A 16839-nucleotide genomic window follows, 5' to 3' on the forward strand; every position below is an offset into this window, starting at 1 on the left:
TTGCCTTCAGATAACAATCACCAAACGCTGTTTACGTAACAGGACTTTATTAGGTCTTAAAAAAATCACAATACTCTTGAAACATTTAGACAGTTATGCATTTCCTAATAAAACTCTTTCAAAATTCCCACACAAGAATTAGTCAGACCTGCTGTCTGGCACACAAACACTGATATATTAGTGCAGTTCCTCCTCTGGCTGCAGGTGGCGCTGTGACTACGCTTCATCCTGCTGAATTCCGCTGTTGCAGGTGAATTTAGACGTCAATGTCCCATATTTACTGTCGTCTGACTGCGGCTGCACTTTATCTGTACAACTTTTGCCTAAAACAAACAAGTCACTTGTTACTCAAACGTTAAACTGCTCAGATGATTGTCAGTGGCTACTGGAATACCTGGAATTTGGCCCATTGAAATGAACACGCGGTCCATCTTGATGCTCGGTCGAGCTCTGGCGATTAGAAACACTCCAGTAAATGCCAGCATACACCTGAACAATCGCACAATGCATTTCAATTACACACAGGTTAGGTTTATATTATTATTACATACTGACCCATCTTTAAAAAGTACTCACCCGACTATAAACATGATTATGTAAATCAAAGATAATCCATAGAATTCTTCATAAAATAAAATCCCTAGAAAAAGACAAATATCGTGTTTTATATACAGTGTATGTATATAGAGTTTAGATATCAGATGAAGTCAAACCTGCAACAACAGCGCTGGCAGTGAAGAACACGTAATTGATGGGCACAATCTCAGTGGCGTCAAACATCTTCATGGCCTGATTCAGAAACCTGAGGACATCAAACTGAATTAACACCGTTCCTTGGAGACTGTCAATAAAAAAAGTGTGTTTGTGTTCAGACGCACTTGATCTGAAATGCACACGATATGACCATAATGATGAACATAATGTAGAAGATGGGATAGGTCAACTGCAGATGACTTCCATGAACTGTCTCTGTGATCATTCCTGAAACTGCTTTCACAGAGATCACCGTCAATGAAGCTGCAACAAAAACATGTTTCTTTTGATGCTAATATGTATTTCATTTAAAGGACCAGTCAGTGAAATCTAGCGGCATCTCTAGAGCTGAGGTCAGGAATAGCAACCAACGGCTCACTCCACCCCTCCTCTTCAAAGCACTACAGCGGCTGACGCACAACATGGTGAAATCATGCAAGGGGAGATAGAAATGGCTCATTCTAAGTTAATAAAAACATAACACTTAATTATGTAAGGTCTTTATAGTTATGTATATGTTATGTTTATTATTTATTGCATTTCTGTAAATAGATCCTCAAAAAAACTATGCACAGCACCTTTAATCATTATCAACCCTTTTGCATTTATAATGGTTTCTTACCAAGCAGCGCCACCATGAGCATCATGATTATGATGTGTTTAATGTTCCTGCATTTATACAAATACATCAGGACAGCAAAGAGAATCGCCTCAAACATCTGCAGACAAACAGATTTCAGATTTATTATATATATATCAAATATATGACTTGATGTAATGACTTCAAACCGTATAATAAACGTACAAAGTAAATAAGGAACTGCCAGCTGACCAGCGATCGCTCCACCATGTTGGCTGTTACATGAGGAGAAGAATGAGGAGCAAATGTGACCAGAAAGTAGGTGCCTGTGAGCGCTAAAGCTCCTCCTGGACAAAAGATACAAACATCATTTATTCCAAATCAACTACAGCACACACAGACATGTCAATCTGAACACGTTTGATGATGCATCAAAATCTGTTTATACTGTAGTTTGCTTTGATGTGTTCTGTTCACTCGTGCTCGTGGGTTTGATTCCCATTGATCGAGTCACTGTAAATAATAACATCTGCCAAATGAATAAATGAAACCGTATGTGTGTGTGTGATTGACAGATCAGTTCATACTTGGTTTATGTGTTTTAGAGAACTGGAAGATTTCTATCACTCGGTTCCAGATGCTTGATTTTATTGTTACTGCCATCACGATCCTTGATTTGACTTTATTTAAAACTGACAACTTCATTTGATCAAGAGAGAAGATATAGAAAAACTGGCCATATTGTGCTGAAGGTGTCAATCACGACTGTGCTGATATTCAGAATAACAACACAACTGTGATATTTTTTAACGCACTGAATCTGTTATTTTGAGTCAGCAAATGTATTCAGCCAATACACCGACACGTATGAGGACATGTGTTCTGACATTAATCTCAAAAGAAGAACAGAGAATCCGAGACGAGATCATCTCACCCAGAATATCTGAAGCACGTAACGTTTCCTTGAGAAACACCACAGAAATGACAGCACTCGCTGGAAGAGAAAGACTAGGCTTCACGCGAGGAATAAAATATGGATGATGTGTTGAATATTCTGATGATGTTTGAGAAGGTTTACCGATGACAGACACACAGCCGAGGGGTGCGATGAGAGACGCCGGTGCAAATCCATAAGCAGCAAAGTTCCCCAGTTCACCCACACCCATCAACAAGATCCCACACCACCACAATCGACTGGTGTAATACGGCCGCGTTCCTCTCTGTGACTGACGCACGTGTGTGTATTTCTGCACAACAAAACCTCCAAACATGACCTCCAAAAACACTAAACCCAAACCCACACCATGACTGTAAAGAAATTATGTTTATTTGGAAAATGTAAAAGATTTTGTGATGGTTACAGGATACAAAACACAGTTTGTACAGTACAATTCATCACACACAGTGTGTCAGGTGATACCTGGATGTTTAAGGAGATGCTGATTAGAAAGTTGCCACATACTGCGATACAGATGCCCACGATATAAACCTACAAACACACACACACACACTCATCAATATGATTTGTTGCTCCTTAAGCATTGTGGTCCAAACACTGAGACATCCCCATCATTTCATACTTATAATAACTGTCACTTTATGAAAGTCTATCAACTCAACATACATACACATTTCTGCTTTCTTTCAAAAGACAATGTCAATCATTACATGAATCTTTTTTCCTCAGTTCCACACTGAACACACAAACACAACTACAGAAGATGGGGTTGAATTCAACAGGCGAGTGAGACACAAAACAAATGATAAACTAGAAGCTATTGGTATTTTTGTACCTCCATGCTGGATCTTCAGCGGTTGTTCCCACGGGGCATGTAAAGAGAAAATCACACAACTAACAGAACAACACTCAAATTCAACACAACCTCGTGGATGGTTAGACCTCTGATGAAGAATCTCACAAACAGAAAGTCAGAAGTTGCTTCTCATGCAGACCACACACAACATGACACATCACGCTTTTGGTGTAAAACTGTGTTTTCATTTCTCTGAGACTCAAGCTCAAACAAAATCCTTCACAGAAAATCACACTCCTTACAATCATGTAACAGCAAATTGATTTCATTTCGTTTTTATTGATTTGGTTTGGTTTGTATCTCCATCATTTGAACTGTTTCTATCACCTTTAACATCGCACAAGCTCATAAATCATAAAAAATAACACACACTTTAAAGAATCTGCTGTATACAGTATACAGTGTTTCATCCCTAAAAACAACATGAAATAGAAATCTACATTGTGTTGTCCATTATATGCACTTCTGTATTTGACTCGATATGGTTTATGTCAAACTCTGATCATGTATAAAAGCTGAAGAAAGAATTTCACAGTTTGATGATGAAGAGCAACACAAATATTCAGTGAGGCTCGATCTACATTTACTGTTGTTTATCACATTATCTTCAAGAGAAACAAACATTATGATCAGAAATACTTACAGATTCTTTGGTATGACCGGCAGTGTTGGGCTCTTCTGTAAATCTGTGTGTGTGTTACAGGACTCTTTGTGCAAAGGACAATAGTGCTCTATATGTGTGTGTGTGTGTGTGTGTGTGTGTGTGTTCCAGGCGGGGGTCACAGTGATGTGTTGGGTGGACAGTAGATCTATTCTCTTACATTACAACACATACTTGCATGCAGACATTGTGAGTGTGTGTGTGTGTGTGTGTGTGTGTGTGTGTGTGTGTGTGTGTGGACTTGGTTTTTATATGTTAGTGGGGACCTAAACCTGAATGCACACAACTCATGGGGACTCGTGTCACTGTGGCGACCAAAATTGAGGTCCTCATGGGCACAAAAGCTTATAAATTGTACAGAACAATATTTTTTACAAATCTAAAAATGCAAAAAGTGTTCTATTATCTTTAGGTTTAGGGGTTGGGTTAGGGGTAGGGGATAGAATATACAGTTTGTACAGTATACAACTCATTATGCCTATGGACTGTCCCCACGGAGATAAATATATATGCGTGTGCATTGAAACGTCAAAAAACCCTCTACAAGCAGACATCAAATTGCATGTTGAACTGCATGTTATTTGTGTCATATGAGAAATATAGAATTGTCAAAGTTTTGTAGACACTGACAATAAAAATGTGGTGTGTAAATCATATTCTTTTTTTTATCTCAGCGTTATTTCCAGAGAACTCTGCTGTTGGAAGTCATTCAGAACACTTTATTAAACTGTTCACGAACATGAAACATATTAAAAATATTAAAAAACGACTGTCATGGCAGCTTTTGATCGTGACATGTTATACAGATGGGTGTAACTTGTAAGTCTGAGAGGCGGTGCAGTGGGGATGACGACACTTTTGACTGTTACAATATCTGTAGAAATATGTTTCTGTGTAAGTTGGGTTAGGTGATCTCGTTTCCTTCGAGATTTAGTATAGTGCAGCGCGAGGCGTTTTCATTTATTGTGTCTTTTTCTTTGATTATATCGATTTAATTCTTCGCAGCCTTCAGTGGAGTGTCGTGCGCGGCGCGCTCCCGCAGCACGGCGTGTGTCGTGAGTCACGAGTGAACGTCGCGGTGAGTTTACGCCGATGTAATCTCCTCAAACGCGTCGAACGGGTTGAACGCGCTGCAGTCGAGGAAGCGCTGAGCTGCGCGTGAGCGTTTTCAATTGTTTTTATGTGTGGAAACGTGCGTTGACACCGCGTGTTTACGGTAGAGCCACGTAAAGGTCTAAACAGTTTCTTTTCGCCGTGTATTTGTCTCCATGCTGTCCCAAAAAGGCGTTTTACTGCTCGTGTTTACTGAGGGCTCAGGTATGACGGGACAGGGCGCACGTGCTCCAGACGAGGGCGCCATATTACGCATCAATGTGGGAGGATTCAGGCGTCGACTTCTGTCCACGCGACTCTCGCGATTTCCCGAGACGAGACTTGCGCGACTGCTGCAGTGTCGCTCCAAAGAATCGATCCTGGAATTGTGTGATGATTATGATGACTTTGAAAAGGAGTTTTACTTTGACCGAAATCCAGCGCTCTTTCCTTACGTTTTGCATTTCTACAACACTGGAAGGCTGCACGTCATGGGTGAGCTCTGTATTTTTTCCTTTAGTCAGGAAATCGAGTACTGGGGAATCAACGAGTTCTTCATCGACTCCTGTTGCAGCGGCACGTATCACTGTCGCAAGATGGAGCCCGAGCAGACGGACTGGGACGACAAGAGCGAAGAGGGCAGCACCGCATCCTGGCTCGATGAAATCGTCGAGTTCTACAACAATGCTGGAAAGTTTGACAAGCAACCTCTGGGTAGCACCCGGCGCAGAATCTGGCTGATGTTGGACAATCCGGGCTATTCGCTGCCCAGCTGGGTCATCAGCGTTTTCTCCATTCTGGTCGTGCTGGGTTCGGTGGCCACCATGTGTATGACCAGCATGAGCGAGTTCACGCTCCTGGACGGTGACGGCAGACCCCGCGAGGACCCGCGCTTCGAGACCGTGGAGCGGTTCGGAATCGGATGGTTCACCTTTGAACTGTTGGCCAGGTTTGCCGTAGCGCCGGACCTCCTGCGCTTCTTCCAACACCCGCTGAACCTCATCGACCTGGTGTCCATCTTACCTTTCTTTCTCACTTTGATGGCTAACCTGGTTGCGAAGAGCAGCCCGGCACTGGTGAACCTGGGTCGAGTGGCTCAGGTTCTGCGGCTCATGAGGATCTTCCGCATCCTGAAACTGGCCCGTCACTCCACTGGCCTGCGCTCTCTCGGTGCCACGCTCAGCAACAGCTACAGGGAGATTGGCCTGCTGTTGCTCTACTTGGCCGTCGGCGTGTCGTTTTTCTCCGTCATGGCGTACACGGTGGAGAAGGAGGACAACGAGGGCTTGAGCACCATTCCGGCCAGCTGGTGGTGGGCTACGGTCAGCATGACCACCGTGGGCTACGGGGACGTGGTTCCCGGCTCCGTGGCGGGCAAACTGACGGCCTCCGCTTGCATCCTGGCAGGAATATTAGTTGTGGTGATTCCGATCACTTTGATTTTTAATAAGTTTTCTCTGTTTTATAAGAGACAGAAGCAGCTGGAGTCCATCATGAAGAGCTGTGATTTTGACGGAGAATTAAAGAGGCTCCTTTAGTCAATCTGAGGAATTATTACGCTCATAAAGTGAAAGCGCTGATCTGTCCAACATGTGCCGCAGTTCAGCCAGTGATTGCGGTCTGAGCGAGTCGTGGCATTAGACTGGAAATCTCACACACACCAAGCAGCTGCTCGTTTCATTCAAAATAATGTGTTTGTTTGTGGGATGGACCGCAGTGTCTTGTGGGTAATGTTTGCTTTCTTTGACTCTCAGGCTCTGTCTGTGTTGTTTATGGCTTCAGAGCTGCCTGTCACAGTATGTGGAGCTTTAAAACACACACAATATACAAACACAACATGAAGGTTTTTCTTCAACAAATTCTTGAATTTTCTTTTCTGTAAGGATTCTACTTTGATCAGAGATGTTATGAGAAAATATTTTATTCATTGATTTGATTAGTATTTTATACTGACATTTGTAAATGCTGAAAGATTTGGATGGGGTGAAGTGTTGAACGTTGTACTAGAATGTGATTTTCAGTTCACACACAGTGTGTTTAGATTTGTGTGATTTCTGTGTGCTCTTGTTTCAGGCATTGCTTTTCTCCAGCCTATATCTCAATCAAACAGACCAGACTGTGTCTGTCTGAAACACGTCTTAATAAACACTTGAGTGTTTATAATGTTTTCATTTCTTAATTAAAGTGTTATGTTACAGTTAAACGTGGTATTTTACTTTCTTTAACCATAGTGCATTTTATTTGTGTCCATAAGATGTGTAGGAGGTGTCTGTGTGTTTCAGGATCAGGAGAATCTCTCTGGTTCATCCCTCACAGTTCATGCAAAAACACACTCCGTATTCAGACGTGTGCCCACCTTACTAATGTACTGATGACTAAATGTCATGTTGTCAATGATCTGATTCACATTCTGCTTCTGTTGTGGCATCAATTCCACCCGCAGTATCTCATGGGAGCATTGTCACGACAATGTCTTCTGTTTCCTTGGAAACGGGTTCTCTGTTTCCTCTGCTCTGAGTGTCTCTGTCACTGCTGGAGAAACTGCTGGAAATAAACTCACAATCTTCTCTCTAAATGACTCTATACTTTGTGTTTAACATCACCGTCAGACGCAGCAGTGCATGATGGGTAACGCATCACCGTCAGACGCAGCAGTGCATGATGGGTAACGCATCACCGCTAGACGCAGCAGTGCATGATGGGTAACGCATCACCGCCAGACGCAGCAGTGCATGATGGGTAACGCATCACCGCTAGACGCAGCAGTGCATGATGGGTAACGCATCACCGGTAGACGCAGCAGTGCATGATGGGTAAGGCATCACCGCTAGACGTAGCAGTGCATGATGGGTAATGCATCACCGTCAGATGCAGCAGTGCATGATGGGTAATGCATCACCACCAGACGCAGCAGTGCATGAAGGGTAACGCATCACCGTCAGACGCAGCAGTGCATGATGGGTAACGCATCATAACACAGCAGTGCATCACTGTACATGTGAGTGTCTCTCTCTTCTCTCTCTCTTTCTCTCTGTAAGGAGCAATGGTGGCGGTCAGTCAGACTTTGTCTCCATCTAATGGTCAGACGATGCAGTGCAGCTGCTGTATGGAAAGGAGTAAAGAGAAAGGTTTGCTTTTGTATACACTCAAGTGCAATGACATTATATTTGTATTTATACTTCTTTACAGGTAAAGAAAAGCCATAACAGAATCAATTCCACATTTAAAAAATTGAAATCTGTGTTGGAGTGACATTCAACAGTGTTTAACTGCCATAGATGAAACTAACGCATCAGATGAGATTCTGAGACACAGGTGAGAGAGGAGAGGGTCTTTTGATCCATAATGTGGCGTGTTTCCAAATCAAACGTGATATTTCACATTAAAGATTTTAAGCTAAGATTGTATAAGTGGGAAAAGTTTGATGAAAGAACATAAGACTTTTCAAGTTTTTTTCAAGTTTTTAGTATCAAGTATCATGTTCTAACAAATTGTTCACAATAAATCAATATGTTATTAATTTCTAATAAAAAAAAGATCATATTGCTTCATGAGTGCAGTCATTTTACATACAGATAAATGTTTGTTACTATAATGAACAAGGCCGGACTTACCATTGGCCTTGACTGGGCTCCAGCCCAGGGGCCCCGCCCTTCAGGGGGCCCGCCTGCTGTCGTTAATTTGATTTGTTTAGTTATATGCCAGTCATTTTATTTTTCATTTAAACTTTGTGCATTGGCCTACCAATGTTCAATAGCACTGCCTTATGTAAGGAATGATGTCGTTTAATTGGCTAATCGTTCCGTCAGTCATGTTGGCGTTTCCTGATTGGTCATTTGTGGATTCTATCCGTTACGTTTACCGCAGTTGAAACCTGTCTGCTCATTAAGACGCTTGATCTAATGGCTGACAAGCGCAATCGCAGTGCCGCGCTTAAAGAAAACCAAAAACTGAGAGATAAGAACGCGAAAGAACAGCATTTAGGAAATAATGATTCTTTACACCCATGGCACCACACCTTGATCTTTAGGCAGAGAATCCAGAGCATACCTGTCACCATCTCCCGCCAGGCCGCCACCCTCCGGTTTTATTTCAGTTATTTCTCCTTTGAAACTCGCGGACCGACGTGGCTGGCGCCCGCCTTTGGTAGGCGAAGTTGAACGGTAGCCGAAGTAGAGTAGAGAGGATTCACATCCCCGCGAAAAACTTTCTCTTATTACACCGCTATATGATTCCACTCCGCGTTTTCCATTTGACGCTCGCGCCTCACAGTCTGTGTCCGCTCACTGAAGACGACAGATTGTTTCATCGACAGGTAGATGCAGTAGAGTCTACTAGCTGTTGTTGTTGTTACACTTTCTTTGCTTTTACAAAAAACGTGTTATGAAAAGTGTTGTGTTCTGCAGACATCTCTGAATAAAAACAGGTAATATAGAGTTTATTTCTAATATTTCCCGTTCTGTGGCCATAAGCGGTTCTTGTAAATAATACGCAAACACTGTTAAATCCATCCATGTAAATAAAAAATGAAAACATTCTGCTAACTAATAAACAAAGTTAAAACAACCGAACTACGGGACGCGTGAAGGGACAAACTGCGTTTAGATAGTTATTTCATTTCTGACGTTGAGATCTCTGGCAAAATGTAAATGCTAAATTAAGATGATACCTTGCAGATATACCATTCATGGATTCATGGCCTGTGAGCTGCATTAAACTGTCTCTTAGATTTACATTTAAGAATTTGACATTAAAATGATGTTATGTTAGTCATAAAGTAATTAAAACGATTTATAACAGAGGGGTGCCCTATTTGCCCTGCACAACCTCAGTTAACTAGACTTTACAAAACTATGGACCCATCTCATTATTATGAAACTATTTAAGCCATAATAAGACGTTTCATCTCATTATATGAATACAATTTTAATGTGCATTTCAAACTCATAGATCTGTCATATGCTTTACTGATGGAATTGCAATAGAATACTAATATATTTTTAACACTTTACACCGTTGCATTTGTTAACATTAGTTAAGCATTAGATTACATGTCTGCATTTGTTAATCTTTATTTTCAGTATTTACTAATATTTTTAAAAACATGCACCTGAACTAACATGAACAATTGTATTTGGCATTAACTAACAATAAACAAGATTAATAAATGCTGACAACTGTATTGCTCATTGTTGGTTTCATGTTAATGCAGGTGTTCTCAAATTTGAGATCCAAGACGTATAATCTCTCAACATCCTCCAGAAATACAGGGAGAACACACACATTTGATCCTTTTTAGTAGTTTTCTTATTATGGATCAATAAATTTAATTTTAAAATACATAATGGTAGGGCTGTATGATTATGTCAAAAACTATATTAGTCCCCTTGATATTGTAATGTTGATTATTAATGTTGATTGGATTTTACATTTAAGTATGTTTGAAACTTCCTACACGCTATAAACGTACCACTTGTGGCTCCCACTGTCAAAACAAGCATTATAAACGTGTAAACCAATGAACAAGTGTCATTGTTAGTCATTGGAGAGAAAAAACATTTACTAATGCTAACAAACACATGATTTTAAATGGTACGGGGGCCCCGAAAACAACTCAAGCCCAGGGGCCCCCATCCTCCTAAGTCCGGCCCTGATAATGAAAGTGTTGTGAGCTTTTAAAAACTTTGTGTGAGTTTAACACAGTTCTTGACAGAAGCTGAGAATAATATCTTAAAGAAATCAAATATACCCTAGATATCATATTGAGATCGTTCAACACACACATGACATTTGTGCAGACCTCTCATATGTGTGAATAGGTTTTATACTGATCCACAAAATGTAACCCTTCATACAAACATGTTAACATTAAGATTCCAAGAAAATCCTGTTTTTACCTGATTTGTTTTAGCCTTTTCAACTAGGTTCACTACATTTGTGAGAACATTTTCAAAAATGTGTCCCTCACATGCAGTAAAACCTACACACACACACACACACACTCTCTCTCTCTCTCTCTCTCTCTCTCTCGATGGCGAGTGACACAGGACTGGACAGAGGTCTCCTGATGCAGCTCCACTGAGAGGCCCTGCTGGAAAACACACAGCTGCTCGATGGAAAGCAGGTGTGTGTGTGCTGTGCGTGCGTGTGTGTGTGTGTGACCAAATTCAATTGCAAATTCAATTACAGCTGAAAAATAGATGACCACACCACACACTCGTTTGAACTCTGCACAACGCCTGTCTGTCAGAGCCACATCACACACACGCAAGTGTTTTTGCTCAACTGAAGGTGGCAGTAGTGTTTGTTTGACACGTTTGCTGTCTGAAATCAGACATGTTCATCAGACATCACAAAACATTCATACAGTTTCTTATCAAGATTTCACAGTAATATCACACATTTACTCAGTCACCCATACTGACATGAATATCACAGAGGCGGTGAAATAAATCACATAGCAACCACATGGCACATTAGCAACCGCATAGCAACGCTCTGTGTTATATTAGAGGTTACAGTGTGAGACAGTGAATGTGAATTTCTGTACGTCTGATTCAGGGATCAGACGAGTTAATCTCAGAGCTCGAGTGGAATGAACCCAACAGATACACAAACACACACACACCTAATGACATTACTGATGTGTGAGTCTGGACTGTGTGTTTGTGATCATGTGTTGTGTGTGTCATTCAGTGAGACCTAACGTCTCTCTGATGGCCTGAAATAGCAGCACAGACACTTCTGAGAGTGTTAACTCATTAGTGCTCATTTAAAGCAATCATCTCACACACACACACACACACACACAAATAATGAAAGTCATCTGTCTGTGTGGGTCAGTAGTTTGTGTGCGTGTGTGTTGGGCTAGTTACCTCCAAAATGTAATGAATTATATATTACTAGTTACTGTCATTTAAAAGTAATTAGTTATATTACAATATTACTGTTTTTGAATTGTAATGCGTTACACTACTTTCCCTCATGACTAAAACCATCACAGAAATTCAAATGGTTTCCATTAATACTCCATTGGAAACCATTAGGTTTTATTAAATAAATTTTTTGTAGTGTGTTTTGGACATTATTTGAGTATGATTTAATGGTCTCGTCAACAGAACCCAACACATACCAGTAGAGACTTTTGTTTCCATTACAACCAATAAAATTCCCATCATAACCATTAAATCCAGTAGAATTTATCGCTTTTCAAGCAGTGTATGCATGCTAAAATGCTAAAATATAGTTTATTGCTGCTCACTGTACATCCAGTGGAGGGCGATTTGTTACTGAATAATGATTGTGCTCATCAATGCCATCTAATCACAGCGCAGGCAAATTGTCATGATCCCGGTTCGTTGGTGGTTAATCTGTCATGGGTGTGTGTGTGTGTTTGTTTTGTTGAGCACACGTGCGCGGTGTTTTTGACAGCTTGCCGTGTGCTCATTGTCTGCATCATTGGCCATGTCTCCCTGTCAGGCTTTCCCCTGCACCTTGTTTTTCATCGCCGCTTCACTCTAATCACCTGTAGTTCATTCCCTTATTATTTAGCGCCCATGGTTTTCCATTACGTTCACACCTGCAGTTTATTCTCTCTCGTTAGGTTTCTCTATTTAGTTCCCTTTGTCTTTCTGTCTTGTGTCGGTCCGTTGCGTTTGCCAGCATTGACATTCCCCTTTGGAAATTCTTACCCAAGTCATAGTCGTGTCCTAGTTTAGTCATAGTCTTGCCGTGTTCTACAGTTTTTTGTTCCTAGTCATGTTTTATTTCTAATCAATTTTTGCTACTCAGCTTCTTAGTTTTCGTTGTCCTCTTCCCTTCTTGGCCGTTGTGCTCCCGTTGGCGTCCCGGATCCTTGGGTGGTAACTTGACAGCCGTTCCCTGGAAGCACTGGGCGGGGTGGATCCCCTACCGCATCACTGGAGTTTCCCTATTGACTATTCTCTCTCCGGAGTACTACTGGTCGAGCATCTCTCCCTGCATCGCTTCGCAGGTTTTGGATTATTCTCACTCTTCGGAGTACTACGGGTCGAGCATCTCTCCCCACATCGCCTCGCAGGTTTTGGATTTTTCTCACTCTTTGGAGTTCTACAAGTCGAGCATCTCCCCACGCATCGCCTCGCTGGTTTTGGATTATTCTCACTCTTTGGAGTTCTACTGGTCGAGCATCTCTCCCCGTATTCGCCTCGCAGGTTTTGGATTATTCTCACTCTTCGGAGTACTACGGGTCGAGCATCTCTCCCCGCATCGCCTCGCAGGTTTTGGATTATTCTCACTCTTCAGAGTTCTATGGGTCGAGCATCTCTCCCCGCATCGCCTCGCAGGTTTTGGATTTTTCTCACTCTTTGGAGTTCTACAAGTCGAGCATCTCCCCACGCATCGCCTCGCTGGTTTTGGATTATTCTCACTCTTTGGAGTTCTACTGGTCGAGCATCTCTCCCCGTATCAGCCTCGCAGGTTTTGGATTATTCTCACTCTTCGGAGTTCTATGGGTCGAGCATCTCTCCCCATATCAGCCTCGCAGGTTTTGGATTATTCCCACTCTTCGAAGTTCTACGGGTCGAGCATCTCTCCCCGCATCGCCTCGCTGGTTTTGGATTATTCTCGGAGTATTACGGGTCGAGTTTTCCCTCCCTGCGGACTGCTTTCCAGGACCTTGTTTTAGTGCTGTCTTTTGTGTTATTGACATTCTTCTCATTAAAGTCTTGTTTTCCCGCATTTGAGTCTCCTCCTCTCTGTCCTACCTGACAGCAAATGCCTGTAGGCTACAACCGTATGTCTGTCTACTGTACAATGCCTAAAAACAATGCAGGAATTTACATTTACATGTATTCATTTGGCAGACGCTTTTATCCAAAGCCACTTACAAGTAGGAGAGCATTAATACTTTAGGATTCCCGTGTCAGTGTCTGTATCAGGTAATATCCCTGGACTACCACAATATTAAAAACGCTAATTAAACAAATTATCTGCGAAACTAATACTAGTTTGACAATACCTAGGCGGACATTCCGTATCAAGTCAAACAATGTGCATCAACGCATTGTTGAGCGCCCACAGTCGGCGTTTAAATACTCGAGTGAAATATATAGAGCCTAAAAAATATGAGAGGCACAGAGAAGGCTCATGAATTTAACCAACAATCGCTGTCAGAATCACGAAAGTAGACAAATGGCCATCTGGTGAATTATGGTAGAGGTAGAGCCTATTAAGGTTCTGTAGGGAAACTCGGGAGTCAGAAGCAGGGTAAATAAGAATCTTTAATCAAACCTCACACGGCAAATACAGGCAGAGGAAAACCACAAACAAAGAGGCCGACAAGCGGCTACACATCAGACACCCAATGTTCGTATGACTGGCGAGTCAGAAATGGAGTCTGGGGATGCACGGGGCAAAAAGGGGTCGAGCGCTCGGCCACAAAAAAAAAGGGGAAAGTCACTCAGTTCGTATCCAGCGGAATTCCGCAACTGAGCGTGAGGTAGAGAGTGTCACCCACTGCCGTGGAGGTAAGAGGCCGGGCCAGAGAATACTCTAGGCAGAAATGTCCAACGAGCACGCAGACAGTCAACCATACAGGCTGTTCAAATAGTCCACTTGGGCTGACAAGCGTTCGTCCCAAAAGCGTTCACTATACCGTCAGGGCTGAGGTGCGTAGGTGTAATCCACTTTGACCAACAGGGTCGTCGTCGGAAGTCGTCGGAATAAACACTGACAATCTGACACAGGACGGAGGTACAAGAGGGTTTAAAAAGGAAAAGAATCACGGGAGAGAATGAGAAACCAGGAGGGGAGAGAGAAAACCGGAGCCAACCCAGGTGAAAGGAGTGAAACAATGATGAGGTAATTAATGTCGACACAAGGGCGGGGCTGTCACGAATACACCGAGCACATGGAGAGCTGTCAAGCTGAACCATGTGTTCGACATGAAACAAAACAAACAAGTGCTCAGACCCGAGACCTCACAGGATCCCCCAGCGGCGCCACCGGGCATCCTAGGAGGGGGCTCACCTCGTCGTCGATGGAAGTCCGAGATCAGAGATGGGTCCAGAATGTCCCGGGATGTTACCCAACATCTCTCCTCTGAGCCATAGCCTTCCCAGTCCACGAGGTACTGAACACCCCTGCCCCGGCGACGAACATCCAGCAGCTTCCTCGCCTTGTAGGTGGGGGAGCCATCCACTAGATGTGGGGGAGGAGGGATGGGCCGATTGCTGGCAGGGTGAAGGGGGGAGGAGAGCACCGGCTTAACCCTGGACACATGAAAAACAGGGTGGACTCGACCAAGGGAAGGGGAGAGCTTGAGTCTGATGGCCACCGGGTTAACCACCTTAGTGATGCGGAACGGACCAATGAACCTGGGTGCCAGCTTGTGAGAGGGCGCCCGGAGAGGCAGGTCCTTGGTAGAGAGCCATACCCGCTGACCACAAATATAGGTAGGAGGAGAGACCCGGTGGCGGTCAGCCGCTGCTTTGGTCCGTCTACCAGTTCGGGCCAGAACTCCTCTGGCCCGAAGAGCAGACGGAACAGCAGAATCGAGTTCCTGCGAGGGAAACAGAGGGGGGTTATAACCAACCGAGCCCTCGAAAGGAGACATACCTGACGTGGCCGAGGGGAGGGAGTTGTGGGCGTACTCTACCCATGGGAGCTGAGAGCACCAAGAACTCGGGTTGGAGGATGTCAGACAGCGGAGCATTCTACCGAGATCCTGGTTGGCCCGCTCGTTGGTCTGGGGGTGAAAACCTGAAGACAGACTCGCAGAGGCCCCGATCTGTCTACAAAACTCTTTCCAGAACCGGGAGGGGAACTGAGGACCCCTATCCGAGACCAAGTCGACCGGCAAGCCATGGTGATCTACCAACAGTTGAGCAGTCTCCCGGGCAGAGGGAAGTTTGGGCAATGGAATGAAATGGACCGCCTTGGAGAAACGATCCACCACCGTGAGAACCACAGTGTTGCCCTTGGAGGCAGGTAGCCCAGTGACGAAATCAAGAGCTATATGAGACCAAGGGCGGGAGGGGATGGGTAAGGGGCGGAGCAGACCACCAGGAGGGTGATTGGGTGTCTTGCATTGAGCACAAACCGGGCAGGCCAACACGAACTGTCTGACATCATCGGCCAAGGATGGCTGCCTGCGTTCCCCTAATTCCTGGATGGCAGACCAATCTGGAAGAGTGACCCCACTGAAGGACATCGGATCGCAGAGCGGGCGGAACTGATAGTTTACCCCCTGGACACTCAACTGGCACTTGCACCCCTCGTCCGGCCTCCACTACTCGCTGTTCGATTCCCCAAGAGAGAGCCCCAACTACCACCCTTTCAGGGAGGATGGTTTCAGCTGAGAGCTCTCCCTCGGGAGTCTCGAACAGATGCGAGAGAGCGTCGGGTTTGATGCTTAGCGCCAGGCCGGAACGAAAGGGGCCCAGTGGGCCTGACGCGCACTCACCCTCTTGGCTGAACGGACGTATTCCAGGTTCTTGTGGTCCGTCCAGACCAAGAAGGGTTGCTCTGCGCCCTCCAACCAGTGACGCCACTCCCCCAGGGCTAGTCTTACCGCCAACAGCTCCCGATTGCCGATGTCGTAGTTACGTTCTGCGGAACTGAGGCGGTGGGAGAAGAAGGCACAGGGGTGCACCTTCCCGTCACCAGCGGAGCGTTGGGACAAAACTGCGCCTACCCCGACATCTGATCCATCGACCTCAACAATAAACTGGAGAGTAGGATCTGGAACAGACAGAACAGGTGCAGAGACAAAACGAGACTTTAATTTATCAAAGGCAACCTGTGCTTCATGATTCCACTTGAATGGGACTTTAATGGAGGTCAATGCAGTGAGAGGCGCGGCTGTGAGGCCGAAGTTCCTGATGAATCTCCGGTAAAAGTTGGCGAAACCCAGGAACCGTTGCAGCGCCTTGAGAGAGTCGGGGATGGGCCATTTGGCG

The 16839-nt window shown here is 44.0% G+C and overlaps 2 protein-coding genes and 1 pseudogene across 3 annotated transcripts; 2 read left to right on the top strand and 1 right to left on the bottom strand.

The window, feature by feature from the left end:
• Positions 1-31: 31 nt before the first annotated feature.
• LOC130557821 (NIPA-like protein 2) lies at positions 32-3899 on the bottom strand. Of its 2 annotated transcripts, XM_057339891.1 has the most exons (12): positions 3791-3899; positions 3127-3185; positions 2754-2822; positions 2412-2580; positions 2268-2327; positions 1559-1680; positions 1376-1472; positions 879-1017; positions 714-802; positions 577-640; positions 395-489; positions 32-323 (listed from the first exon to the last, which is right to left on the bottom strand). In XM_057339891.1, the coding sequence occupies exons 2-12, from the start codon at positions 3130-3132 to the stop codon at positions 217-219; spliced, it is 1017 nt and encodes a 338-aa protein (XP_057195874.1). In that variant the 5' UTR covers positions 3133-3185; positions 3791-3899; the 3' UTR covers positions 32-216. The 2 variants fall into 2 exon arrangements, with proteins under 2 accessions (XP_057195874.1, XP_057195873.1); XM_057339890.1 differs by having other exon boundaries at positions 3127-3899.
• A 733-nt stretch (positions 3900-4632) lies between these two features.
• LOC130558342 (potassium voltage-gated channel subfamily S member 2-like) lies at positions 4633-8406 on the top strand (annotated as a pseudogene).
• A 2086-nt stretch (positions 8407-10492) lies between these two features.
• Positions 10493-13623, top strand: LOC130557687 (uncharacterized). The gene is made up of 3 exons (XM_057339676.1): positions 10493-11024; positions 12692-13025; positions 13093-13623. Exons 1-3 carry the CDS (start codon positions 11014-11016, stop codon positions 13621-13623), a joined length of 876 nt encoding a protein of 291 aa, XP_057195659.1. The 5' UTR covers positions 10493-11013.
• Positions 13624-16839: the final 3216 nt, after the last annotated feature.

Source organism: Triplophysa rosa, linkage group LG8 (genome assembly GCF_024868665.1).
Source record: "Triplophysa rosa linkage group LG8, Trosa_1v2, whole genome shotgun sequence".
Classification (NCBI taxonomy): Eukaryota; Metazoa; Chordata; class Actinopteri; order Cypriniformes; family Nemacheilidae; genus Triplophysa; species Triplophysa rosa.